General features: G+C 36.3%; 1 protein-coding gene across 2 annotated transcripts; it reads right to left on the minus strand.

The window, feature by feature from the left end:
- Window positions 1-938: 938 nt before the first annotated feature.
- On the minus strand, window positions 939-4,060 carry LOC141723726 (short-chain dehydrogenase TIC 32 B, chloroplastic-like). 2 transcript variants are annotated; one of them, XM_074525601.1, is made up of 8 exons: window positions 3,662-4,060; window positions 2,701-2,932; window positions 2,488-2,567; window positions 2,147-2,300; window positions 1,958-2,036; window positions 1,712-1,799; window positions 1,457-1,503; window positions 939-1,333 (listed from the first exon to the last, which is right to left on the minus strand). In XM_074525601.1, exons 1-8 carry the CDS (start codon window positions 3,957-3,959, stop codon window positions 1,133-1,135), a joined length of 1,179 nt encoding a protein of 392 aa, XP_074381702.1. In that variant the 5' UTR covers window positions 3,960-4,060; the 3' UTR covers window positions 939-1,132. The 2 variants fall into 2 exon arrangements, with proteins under 2 accessions (XP_074381702.1, XP_074381701.1); XM_074525600.1 differs by having other exon boundaries at window positions 1,712-1,805.
- Between the last annotated feature and the right edge of the window lie 10,333 nt (window positions 4,061-14,393).

Here is a 14,393-nt window from a genome sequence, read left to right on the forward strand (position 1 = left end):
AGCTACAATGAAAAGATTACTTGGAACTTAATGTTGGAGACTTGCATTTCTGAAAACAGGATATGGTGTACCAGTCTTTGTAACCTATAGGTTAATATTTTGTCTTTGTACATCATATAAAACTCAATTTCCCATTTTTAACGTTTTGAATTTGGTAGCGGATTCTAATTTGGAACTTTGCAGGCAAAGACATTCTATATCCGGAGGGCAGTAACCGCTCAAGTGCACATTTTCATGCTGTTAACAGTCAACACTATGTTGAACTTAAGCCCAATAGCAAACTTGGCAAAAGATCTGAGTGAAAGATCATGGACGGTATCGAAGAGCTACGCTGAGCAGTATTGTTTCAAAGTGCCATATGGCATCACTTGTTGAGGATGCTCTTTGCGTTGCTGACAGAGAGATAATTTTTGGTCCTGGGAACATTTCGTGGACGTTAGGAGCAGGGCTAATGGAAGGAAACGTTTGTGGCAGAGTAGTACATATTCTGCCATTGGTGTTTTAAGCTTGGGGTATAGTAGGATAATTTCTTTTCCTCTCTTTTTATTTGTTGTACTAGTATGCATTCTGCTTATTGTTTATTACATTCAAGTTAAGCTGCCTATGCATGCCAGGCTGGAAGATATCTGCTGTTAGAGCATCTTTACCTTCTTACATACGCCCTAGACGGCAACCTGCCTAATTTTGGTTATACACTGATTTTATAGAATAATATCATCCATTCATTACACAAAGTATTGCGTATCAGGATACATCACTAAAAGACAGATATACCTCGTCTGAGTTGTTTGTAATATCTGCGAAAACTTAAAATTTAAGTTGTGATGCACATCTGTTACAGTTTCAATATTGCATATGTTAAACTTGTACGAGTTGCAAAGAAGTCGTACTAACTTTTTGTTGTAAATGATCATTTTTTTTTATTTCTTTTTCAAGCTAGCCAAGATAAAGATGTTGCTAGGTTCATTTGAATACATTTTCGGATTCTTGAGAAATATCGATCAATATATGTACTGGTTAGTTTATTGGCAGGATTAAAAAAGGGTAGCTATATACACATGTATTCACTTTTCGCTACCAAATTGATACACATGTATTCACTTTTCGCTACCAAAATAAAATGTACTTTGAATCAAGCAAAGTGTTTAAGTTCTCTATGTTGTCGCCGCAGTCGTTGGCGGATAAAAGCACGAGTTTGCCTCCAGAGGTCAAGTGCTTGAGCATCATCATTTGCAAGTAATGAACACTGCATCTCATTACAATCTGCATAATATTTCCCACTCACTCCCTCCATTTGTGGACTTGTAGCAACATAGCATGTGGTAGATGCACCCTTGTAACAGTACACACTTGTATGATCAGATTAATTATGCATGCAGTAAACCATCATTAACTAAAAACTTCACCTACGTATTTACAAAGCTTACTGCAATCTTTCTATGGACATTAAACTTACCTGTGGTATCGACTTCAGGAATTTCGAAGTCATAAAGAAAAGAGAATCTGAAACAAGAAATTTATTGGATAGAATCACAAGACTGGCTGTTTAAATGAACAGTTTATGTTAAAGTGAAATTGGAAATGTTAAACCTTGTAATCAAACCCTAAAACTCTGTTGTGTTTTCGTGTACTTTCAGGTTCGTGTCAATTTTATATCGTGTAATACTCTCTCATTCATGCACATATGTGATAGTCTACAAAAAATACGTGCCTGTAATGAAGCCTTTATGGTCCCGGATAATCTCAGTCTTGACGATTCCAGGATGTATTGCATTGACAGTAATATTCACTTTCCGTAACTGTTGCTAGATTCCATCAAAAATTCGTAAGTATATAAACAGACAAATCATACACACAAGTACTTCTCTTCCACTACACATTGCTCATCTTAATGAACTCCCTGTGGTCCTTCTCATCCCACTAATTTCAAACTAAAATTGTGATGCTGTTTCTCTACCTTTATTTGTCTTGCCAGTTCCTTTGCGTGCAATATATTAGCCAGTTTCGATTGAGCGTATGCACGAGTGCTATTATAACTGCCATCACAACCAAGCAACTGAAGCTTTTTACTCTATTATGAATAAAGATAGATGCAGAGTATAAAGTTAAAGAATGATACTTTAATTATGTAAAACGGTGTAATTACTTGCTTGGCTGTAACATTTGGTTGAAGTAGAAGTGGTGTCTCTTGACCCAACTATGAATTACAGAAGACACATTTACTATTCTTCCTTGAATTTTTGTTTCTGCTGCCGTCTCTGCCATTTTCTCCATCAGCAATTCAGTCAGCAAAAAATGTCCTGTCATGCATCCAATTAAATAAATTACCTAAATTTATAGGATTACCCCGACAATCTTTCTCCGTCTTGCTATACTAGATCCCTATTCCACCTTGAGATTGTTGTAACCTGAACTCTGATACTAGCGTTGAGTATTATAGCACGTACCAGATGAGATTATAAAACCTGTAAGAAACTGCATACATACCCAAATAATTGGTGGCAAAAGTCATTTCAACTTTTTCTTCACACAACTCCATTTTATTTGCGAATTTTCCAGCATTGTTTCTGTTTCCAAGCTCACAATTAGTAAGTATATATAGCCGCCTAAAATTTAAAAGTTTCAAAAGGAACGGGGAATACGATTACTACTCCCCGTCCGAACTGATATGAACAAAATTTAGAAAGAAAAGGAACTGACATAAGGATGTTGAGGGGTAAATTTAGAGACAAAAACTGGGAACAAAATAGCTGGATAGAAGAGAAGGAGCACAAGTCAATCTCCAACAAGATAATCTCAGCTTCTGGATTCTCCTTTAGTATCTTTTCTTTAACTTGGTAACCCTTTTTTAAATCTCTTGCTGGAATCACAATTCTCACCCCTCTCTTTGCTAATACTCTTGCTGTCTCTGCTCCTATTCCAGAAGTGGCTCCTGTTCATGTAACTCGTAATGATTAATCATCGGCCCTTCAGAAGAAAAATGTCTTCACAAGTGAAATAAAAAATGGCTCTACTTAAAGAGTAAAAATTGACTTGAATTAAAATTTTCAGTTCAGTCGATTTTTTAATTTAATAGTCCTTACATCTTTATACTAACATATGTTTTATTCTCTTGCCATTAATTTTCTTGCAAATTTTTTTTAAAAACACAAAGTAAGAATCTTGATTACAGGATAAAGAAATACAGTTATTCGCGCACAACTTTCTGATAACAGTACTGTTCATCTCTTTTTGCCTCATCTTTCTGTTTCATGGATTATTTCTTAAATATTAGAAGGAATTAGAATATTATTAAATTCGACATGTGTAAAATCTTTCAAATATTCTACCTACATAAAACCAATAAAAGGAGACGCTTTAACACATGAGACAAAGCAAGCATAACTTCATTTTCTTCTTCCAAAAGTAGCTGCATAATGTATATGTGCATTTCATATTCATGATGTATATTGAAAATATATAACAAAGTAGCTGTCTCTTAGAAAATACCAAACATCTATTGATGCATCCATTAAGATCATGCATTAACAGGAAAATAATGAAATCTGGATCCCTTGACAAGCAGTTTTTCACCATGCATATATGATCTCTCTCTCTCTCTCTCTCTCTCTCTCTCTCTCTCACACACACATACTGTCACAGAAATATGTACATAACATACCAGTAATAATTGCAGTAAGACAAGGATGAGAGCAAGAACTATACTCTACTTCAAGCACTTCCTCTGCAATTGTGTTAGACCCAAAACCACTTGGACCTGCAACCCCTGCCAAGTACTTGACAGTCTCTTTCACCATCTCATACACTTGAAATCCAACCGACATTGTAAGCGAGATCAATCCAGAAACATACATACACACACTACACAAACTCCTAATATGTAAATTTACATAAAACAGAAAAGAAAATAAAATCCAGCTATGATCAGCTACTCTATGGACCATAATATATATTGTCATGGTTTAGTGAAAGATTTGAAGAATCATTTGTTGAGTCCACTAGGCATTATAGTCACGGACTAGAAGCACATCTTCAAGCATGCAATGTTCCACTAAATACATATATGCCTCTCTTTTTCTTTCTTTTCCATTCTCATTTTCGTTTTGGAAATAATTATTGTCTCTTCTTTTCTTTGCTTTTTCCTTTTTGGTGAAAATTAAAAAGTTGTTTGTTCCTTTGCATAATTAGTTGTTTTTATTTTTGGTGGTTTGAGTTATTGTTTTTTTTAGTTTTGGTCCATGCATGTGAGACAAATTAGAAGCTAACAGCTAGCCTCAGCCTCTCATAGGTTCGATACCTTCTTTGCAAGGATATGATTGACCTTATTCTCAAACTTTCGATTGTATTATAAAAACATTAATTTTACGTAGTAGCGTAAAACTTCTGTTCGTGAAAGGTCATATATGTTGTCACTAGCTACAAGAAACAGGGTTTTTTCAGACCTTACAATTTCGACTATATAAACTGTGTTTTGTTGTATCGTTTTTAGAAATGAAATGAAGGGAGTACTAATTAACAAATCTAGATCCGTAAAATCTTAAAAGAAATATCTTAGAGTGAATGATTTGGATGGAGAAATATGAAGATTTACCAACGTGGATGCATTATGTTTACAACTTTTCACTCCAAGAAGTTGTTGATCCAAACTAATTACATGTACGTACTGCAGTTGCAAAAAAAGATCAATAATAAACATCACACGAGTGGCACCTCAATGGCAAGTACGTGTGGTTTATTGTATACACACACAGAAAATGTATGAATAAAGTGAACATATAATTATCCCAAGTTTTACATGTGTAATCTTATTGGAGAAGATGAAGGGGTTAAATAAGACATGAGAAAATGGCGAAAACAGTAAAAGGAGAGCTTTAAAGAAACACAAACAAAGTGCTTTTGTTGCGTGCAAGAGACAGTATTGTCACTCAGTTAGTACGTATATTCGTAATATTAGGGCCAAATCCAGCATGTATATAAATTTATGTATAGATTTCATGTTAAGAATGATGGCAAGTGTTGGAAGTTTGGAGAACTAAGGAGAGAGGGAGTGAGGTTGACACCTCAACCTCAACAATGGAGTTGTGAACTGGCTGGGGTTTTACTCAACACTTTGGACCCTTTTGTCTCCTAATTGCCTTACACTCCTTTCATCAATTTGCCTCCCCCTCTAATCATCCTCCTCTCTTTCATACTTTCACTTCAAATTCCATGTTAGAGCTATGAGCTATGAATCTGAATCTTATAATTCACCTAACACAAATATCTTCCTTATATATTTTGTATAGCATACGTTACTATTTCGGCCGTAAATTTTGTTAATTCGCTAAAAATGTATTCTGTCGTGAATGATCGGAAAGTATTCTGTGAAATTTATATAAAATATGCATGGCCCTGTATTCTTAATTTTAAGATCGGCACCTAGTTGATCATTTCATCTCGAGAAGCCACTAATACTCGTGATAATCAATTAATACTCGAGAAACTTAGTAAAAAAAGTATTATGTCGTAAATAATTCTTTGCAGTAATGATAGACTCCATATAGCACTCGAATACTAGATCATAAATCTCTTCAACAAAGATGAGTTTTTGTGACAGAAAAGCCTGGTGCCGATCTTAAAATTAAGATAACCTGCATGAGACACTAAATCATGAATAGGTACAAGGCCATGCATATTTTATATAAATTTAATTTTGTGTTTGAAGGGAAGTGCAGTGACACAAGCATCTCATCAGCGAAGGCGGGGTGAGATGAATGTTTTTGTACGTAATATATCACCGATTTCTCAACTTTTCATCAATTCTCTTTTATGTCCGCCACTAGCTTTTTTATTATTCTTATGCTAACATTAAGTGTAGATTGCACGAGCGCTCTTAATCCCCTTTGATCAGAAAGAACAGAAACTTCACTAAACCATAAGAATCATTAACCAATTTAATCACTCATATGTATATATGAACATGAGTATTTAGAAAGTGGAGGCCATGTAAATGCAATAATATTTGCAGATATCATCCACCAGATTACCCGACACACGCATTTGTATAAATGTTGATGATAAGAGTTAAAGGAATAATAATTAAACAGAGTTGTTACCACTCACGTAGGTAAAAGTTTTACCTACTTAACCAACAAACCAATGAATATAACCGTAACCATTGCATCACTGTGTCTGTGTGAATGGGATAGGCTGTCCTGTCCGGCAGAGCTTTCGATAGTGCACTTCTCACATCTGTCTCCTCCTCGCTTCTCAGGGTCATAGAACCAGTGCGAATCGTCCTCCTCACTCTCAAGTCCAAAAATGGGATATTATGTGATAACTGACTTCTTCCCAATAACATAATAAGCGTTGTCCAGCTCGCTGTCATTGGATTCAGAGTCGAGGTGGATGAGGTTGAGAGCAGTATCTGCGGCCAGCTTGAGACGAGGTTCTCATTCTTGAGCCATTTCCCTCAAAATCTCACCGGCTCGTTCTTTGTCGATAGGAGTGGGCTCGCGCCTGAGAAGCTCCTGTACACCAAGTGATGCAGAAATCTTACAGAGATCAACATGCCTACTCCTCCAGTTATAAATATTGGTTTCCCTGATATAATCTTCAAGATTGGGATCGAGATGGATGTTCAGCAAGCTGGAGCCGCTGGTACGCATCGAGTTTTCAACTCGAGCAATATTCATGGTGTGGCGCCCTCCAAATCCGGGTCAGAAGTTTGGGGTCCACTCACACACCTTAATTATAACCTGCTTATAACAATAATAAAGATAATAATAATATGCAGTGACCCTACTTACCAACTACCAAGGATTGCAACAGGTTAAAGTATGCACACAAGCCAAACACATCTACTTATATTACAAACCGTTCAAATCCCAACCATTCAAACTCAAACTGAGTATTAAGCATTATTACAAATTTTTAAAACTTAAATTATTCCAAAAGAAGCCTGCTAGCTTAACTCGATCAACCTGAACCCCTAGCTCTCGCGCTGGACTGGGGATCCTCGCTACCAACTTGTTCCTTTTTAACTGGAAAGAATATAAACAACATCGCACAAATGAGCTAACTAGCTCAGCAAGTCACCATGACAAAACTGAGAATAATGATCATCAGGTAAATATGGTTATGATATCAAGTGAACAATGGATTCTGATTTAGAATTGTATATTATATTTTTATTTTAAAAACCAAGGTTAGGCTGCTGATCAGTCACGCACTAACCCCGAGCAAAGCACACAGCATTGCTCTAACTATTGGATACAAGGCACACATTGGCCTAACTTGACCATTATATGGTCTGACCACGAATCTGGTCCACAATTTTATAAAAATAATCCAATTCTAGCATAATAACAGAATAAGCAATAATAAACAATAAACAGAAACATTAACAACATTGGATGTTTCATAATGAAATGGTTTCAGAGTTCATGAGGATCAATATGGCATTTTCAAAGCTTAGCTGTTGGGTAATGAAAGAATTGGATAACAAAGGAATCAGTGTTTCAAGGTTTCAATGATTTTGCCTTTCAAAGCATAGGATACAATGGTTGGAGTGTGTGGGTAATTCGATTCAGTGTTCGGTATTTAGTTTGTATGTATTTGTGGAGTAGTATCGTATACTTGAGGTTCGTATTCGGGTATGCAATAATCAATGGCTTAGAAAGAATAGGGTTTACGGCTCAAGAGCAATAACTGGAATCAGGGTTTGGGTTTCAGTGCTTCAAAGCACTTGCAATATCAACAGGACTACTAAGTACTACAATATCTCGAGAAAGTTCAGAACACTTGCCTGGTGTTAGCTTACTACACTGTACTCGCTTCCAATCTCAACCGTCTCACTCCTCAACTACATGTTTCCCTTTCCTACGTCTTGCTCTTCTGCTCACATATTAAAAACATCTATCAATATTCAACTCATATGATTCTATTCAACACATACTTCTATCTACCCTTCGTTTCACCCAAATCCGATTAACGGATTAAAAGTTATGTAATGAACAAGTAAACATCGAATATACAGACCGACAGTCAACCAACAGGTCACATATAACACATAATACGTCACATAATCAATGATATATCATTTATAAAGAAGTTTCGGGTCATAAATAGGCTTTCTGGTATTTAAAATGATTTTTAAAACATTTTTCGGAATTAAAACGGGTCGTTGGATCAATTTCGGGGCAATAAACAAGGTTCGGTTGACCAATTCTGGCTTCGAAACAATTTTTTAATAATTATCGAGCCTTGGAAATAATTTAGAATAATATTTTAAAACTCGAAACTATTTTTCGGAATTTTTAAATCATTTTTAAATAATTAAATCTAATTAAATAATTAATTAAAATCAATTAATAATTAATTAAATCAATTAATCATTTAATTTTCGAATTAATTGATCAATTAATCAATTAAAATTAACTGAAATTAATTAACTAATTAATTCAGATTTATTTTCGAATTAAAAATAATTTTCGGAATTAAAATAATAATTTTTAGAATTTTCAGAAATTAAAAACGAATTTTTATAATAAAAATAAATAGGAAATATGATTTTTAAACATTTTTAAAATAGGAATCCTAAATTTGCAAAGTCTGGAAACTTCAGGAACAAATTGCATCGTCCCCAAAAGTTCAGGTATCAAATTGCAATTTTACACCCCCGTCGCCGGAAAATGCAGGGGTTGTCGGAGAACATGATTCCGGCCTCCTCACCTTACCACAAACTCCAGATCACATCTACAAACTACCAGGAACACAACCATGCAATCAAAACAACCTAACAATCCCTGAGTTGGCCGGAATTTGGCCGTGAAGTTTGCCAGTTTTCGGCGAACTTCGAAAATATTCAAAACACAACTCCCTTCTCTACAAACCTCGTTGATTCATGAAACTTATACGACTGGATTGAAAATTTCACAGAGAACACAATCCACTATACCACAACATCTATCTATTCCAGAATAAGAAACCCCCAAATTTCAATTAAGAACATTCATACGGGTTATAAACCCTAATTTTTAAATTCGAAAATTAAACTCAAATTTGAACATGTTATTGAACTCCAAATCAGACGTATAATATATCAAAATCATCAGGAAAACAAGCTCTACAACATGCAATCATCAAATCATACAAACAATCATCCGAACAAAAATTCATATTTTTAATAAAATTAATTCGAAAATAAATAAAAATATAGAAAATAAACCTTGATTTCTGCAGTAAAACGAAGCTCAGAATCTGATAGAACACTTCAAATCCTTTGGATTGAGTACTCGAGCTTTGAAAACAGAGATCGGTAACGCCTTCGTTTTGCTGTTTGATTCTTAGAACAGTTTATGAAATTAGGGTTTTTCTCTGAAAATTATATAATTATCTGTCTGCAAATGATTTTGATACGAAATAAAATACGGGAAAAGGCTATTTATAATTACAGAAAATTAGTATCCCATTGGATCATTCCGGATATAAAACGGTACGTTTATTTATAAAAACTGATCCAATCGGTATCGGTTTTCGGGATAATTATCCAGATAAGTACAATTTGTACTGCGGGCTTGGTCTCAGCGCCTGGTTACACGTATTACGAGGTGATAATTGTGATAGTTTAATAAAAAGCTCCCGTTTATCGAAAATATGGGTTTTATTGATTTACCGAAATGAATATTGTATCGAAAATGTTGCGCCGGGACCCGCGCAGAACAAGCCGTACGCTGGATCGAAAAAGTCGAAACATGGAATATGCTCGGAATATTACAATTAGGTTAGGAAGGAGTTCTCGGAAGAGTTTCGGGTTCCAAAAACGTAACAACGGATGACGTCGGTTGGTTCCCGTTTTAATAAAATAGATTTTAAATACCTGGAAAAAGATTTATAAATTTCATATGATTCTTATAAATTCATAAATCAACATAAAAATAATTAGGAAGATATGACAATTATCTATATTTTATTTTGGACATATAAAAATTAAAATACTCAATTAATATTATTTTTGAATATCCAAATACAGATAACACTTAACAATTAATTCACAGAATAGATACTGAACACATATAATAATTATTTAATAGCAAAATAATTACACAATATATCCCGGATATTACATCCTTCCCCCTTAAAAGGATTCTGTCCTCAGAATCTCCTAAGAAAACAAGTGAGAGTACTTTTCTCTCATATTACTTTCTAACTCCCAGGTTGACTCTTCAACCTTTGGGTTTCTCCACAATACTCTTACTAACTTTACTACTTTATTCCTCAATACTTTCTCTCTTTCCTATAGAATCTCTATCGGGCTCTCTACATATGACAAATCTGCCTAAAGCTCTATTGGCTCATATTTTATTACATGCTTGGAGTCTGGATTGTACTTCTTAAGCATCGATACGTGAAAAACATTGTGAATGTGCTCCATGTGTGGTGGTAACGCCAATTCGTAAGCTACTTTGCCAACGCGCTTTAGGATCTCAAAAGGTCCGACATATCTTGGGCTTAGCTTCCCTTCCTTTCCAAACCTCGTTAGTCCTTTCCATGGTGATACTTTCAGTAATACCAAGCTTCCTTCTTCGTCCCAGTACACTGGAGATCTACATTTACGTCCATAAAGGGCTTCATAGGGTGGCATCCCAATACTGGCGTGATAGCTGTTGTTATAAGCAAACTCTACCAGAGGTAAATGCTCGTCCCAACTTCCTTTGAAATCAATAGCACAAACACGTAACATATCCTCGATTGTCTGGATCGTTCTTTTACTTTGGTCGTCTGTCTAGGGGTGATAGGCCGTACTCATATTCAGTCTTTTTCCTAAACATTCTTGAAAACTCCTCCAAAATCTTGAATTAAATCATGGATCTCGATCAGATACGATAGACACAGGAACTCCATGACGAACTACAATTTCCTTTAGGTACATATGGACTAACTTGTCGAGCGAAAATCTTTCATTTATAGGCAGAAAATGAGCTGACTTGGTAAGTCTATCCACTATAACCCAAATGGCATCATGATTAGCCCTTGTCCTTGGTAATCCAACTATAAAATCCATGGTGATATGTTCCCACTTCCACTCTGGAATCTCCAATGGCTGTAGCAATCCGCTTGGTCTCTGATGCTCTGCTTTAACTCTCTGACAAGTATAACATTTGCTAACCCATTCCGCAATTTCCCTCTTCATATCTGGCCACCAATAATTTTCCTTTAAATCCATGTACATTTTGGTACTCCCCGGATGGATGGAATATCTTGAACTATGCGCTTCGTGCAAAATTTCATTCTTCAGCTCCATTACTGGTGGATTCCAAATTCTAGAAGAAAACCTCAAAATACCTTGATCATCCTTTTGTGTGCATAATTCTTCACCTACCAAATGATTTATGTCTTGATCCATTATATCTTCCTGACATTTCTTTATTTTCTCCAACAATTCCGGCTGGAAAGTCATACTATACACTTTAGCTTCCTCAGGCTTGCAAACTCTAATCTCCAATTCCAATTTCTGAAATTCCTTATATATCTCTTCAGGTACTGATAACACATTCAACCTTTCCTTTCGACTCAACGCGTCTGCTACAACGTTCGCTTTACCGGGATGATAATTAATCGAGCAATCATAATCTTTGATCAATTCTAACCATCTCCTTTGCCTCATATTAAGTTCCTTTTGGGCGAATATATACTTCAAACTTTTGTGATCTGTATAAATCTCACACTTTTCTCCGTAAAGGTAATGTCTCCAAATCTTTAAAGCAAACACTATGGCTGCTAGCTCCAAATCATGAGTAGGATACTTCTGTTCGTGTGGTTTCAATTGCCTTGACGCATACGCAATCACCTTGTCGTGCTACATTAGAACACATCCTAATCCTTTGTGAGAAGCATCACTATAAATTATGAAATTCCCTTGATCGTCTGGAATTGACAAAACAGGTGTCGTGATTAATCTTCGCTTCAACTCCTGAAAACTTCCCTCGCACTTATCGTTCCATATAAACTTTTCGTTCTTTCGGGTAGGCTTTGTCAATGATGTCGCAATCCTTGAGAAATTCTGGACGAATCGACGATAATATCCCGCTAATCCCAAGAAACTTCTTACCTCGATGGGTGTTCTCTGTCTCTCCCAATTCGTAATTGCTTCGATCTTTGCCGGGTCCACTTTGATCCCTTCGTTACTGACTATGTGTCCTCAAAACTGAACTTCTTGTAGCCAAAATTCACACTTCGAGAATTTAGCATATAACTTCTTTTTCCTTAAAATCTCTAAAGTTGTCCTCAAATGTTCCGCATGATCCTCTTCCGTCTTCGAATAAATTAAAATATCATCTATAAACACAATAACGAACTTATCCAAATACTCCTTGAAATTCTGTACATCAGGTCCATAAACGCTGCCGGGGCATTGGTCAATCCAAAAGACATTACTAAAAATTCATAATGTCCATACCTCATTCTGAAAGCTATCTTTGGTATATCTTCTGGCTTGATCTTTAGTTGATGATATCCCGATCTTAAATCAATTTTGGAGAAGTACTTGGTTCCCTTCAATTGGTCAAACAAATCGCCAATTCTAGGTAACAGATACTTGTTCTTGATTGTAAGCTTGTTGAGCTCCCTATAGTCGATACACAGTCTCATGCTTCCATCTTTCTTCTTGACAAATAATACCGGTGCACCCCACGGGGACATACTGGGTCTGATTACTCCTTTCTCCAACAGCTCTTGCAATTGCTTCGCTAACTCTTTCATCTCAACGGGCGCCATTCTATACGGGGCCTTGGATACTGGTTCTGTTCCAGGTGCTAAGTCGATTGCAAATTCAATTTCTCTATCTGGAGGAAGTCCTGACAATTCGTCGGGAAACACGTTTGGAAATTCATTCACTACTGGAATATCTTCAAGTTTTGCTGGCTCCTGACTTTTGTCAATCACATATGCTACGAAATGCTCGCATCCTTGCCGTAATAACTTTTTGGCTTAAATCGTTGTTAAGAACTTCTTTACTTGCTTCTGGCCCTTGAACTTTACTATCCTTTCGTCTGGTGTTTTCACCATTACCTTCTTATTTCGACAATCTATCTGGGCATCATGCTTAGATAACCAATCCATCCCTAATATAACGTCAAATTCTCCTAACTTAAATGATATCAAATCTACACAAAACTTACTACCAGAGATCTCAATTTCACAATTCCCCAAACTTGATTAACAGATATACGTTCTTGATTTGCTAATTCCACCGTCATTATTTCATTTAAATACTCAGCTGGATAATTTAACTTACTAACAAAATCTTGTGAAACAAACGATCGAGTGGCTCCCGAATCTATTAACACTTTAGCACATAAAGAATTCACATTAAGCGTACCTGCCACGACATCCGTATCCTGGATAGCATCCTTCACAGACATGTCAAAAACTCTAGCCCTTGGAGTCTCATTCACTGTTGGGGTAGATCCCATAATCCTCAATGCATTACTGACTGGGGCTGGTGTCTTGCAATCCCTGGCCATATGTCCTGGCTTTCCACATTTGAAGCACGTAATTCCAATGGTTGGAACCTTTATTGCTGGATTCCGGATAGGCTGATCCTTATTTGCTGGCTCTCTTGCTGGCTGATATCGGCACTCCCTCGAATAGTGCCCTTTCTGGTTGCATTTGAAACATACCACATTCAACTTATTACAAACTCCTTCAAGCTTCTTTCCACATACTTGACAATCTGGAAAAGTTAGTCTCAACTGATTCGGCTGATTCGGCTGATTCGCATTAACTGGACGGTTGCCCTGACCTCCGTCGCTTGCATTTTGTCTCTTGAAATTAAAATTTCTTCCTGGCTGAAACTTGCCTTTCTTAACATTTGGAAACTTCCCTGGTTGTGACTGACCTTCATTCCCTTCAAATCTCCTTTTCTTACTTTCCTTCTCCTTCTGTGATATCTCACTTTCTGTCTCCGCGATCATGGCCTTCTGTACCACTCCTGCATAGGTCTCCAATTCAAAAATAGCTACCTTCCCTCTGATCCATGGCTTCAAGCCTTGCTGGAATCTCTTAGCTTTCTTCCTGTCAGTATCCACATATAACGGCACATACCTTGACAATTCTTCAAACTTACTTTCATAATCTGCCACCAACATATTCCCTTGCTTCAATTCTAAAAATTTCAGCTCCATCTGATCTTGGACAAACTGAGGAAAATACTTTTCTAGAAACAGTTCCTTAAACCTCTCCCAAGTAATAGCATCTGTACCTTCCAATGTCTTCACCATCTCCCACCAATAGGTGGCCTCGTTCTTCAGATAGTAACTTGCAAACTCAACCTTCTGTTCTTCCTTTACTTTTACTAAGGCAAATGCCATCTCTATTTCCTTTAACCAAACATTTACTTCAATCGGCTCTAG

The sequence above is a fragment of the Apium graveolens genome, chromosome 5 (assembly GCF_009905375.1).
Source record: "Apium graveolens cultivar Ventura chromosome 5, ASM990537v1, whole genome shotgun sequence".
In the NCBI taxonomy this organism is placed as follows: domain Eukaryota; kingdom Viridiplantae; phylum Streptophyta; class Magnoliopsida; order Apiales; family Apiaceae; genus Apium; species Apium graveolens.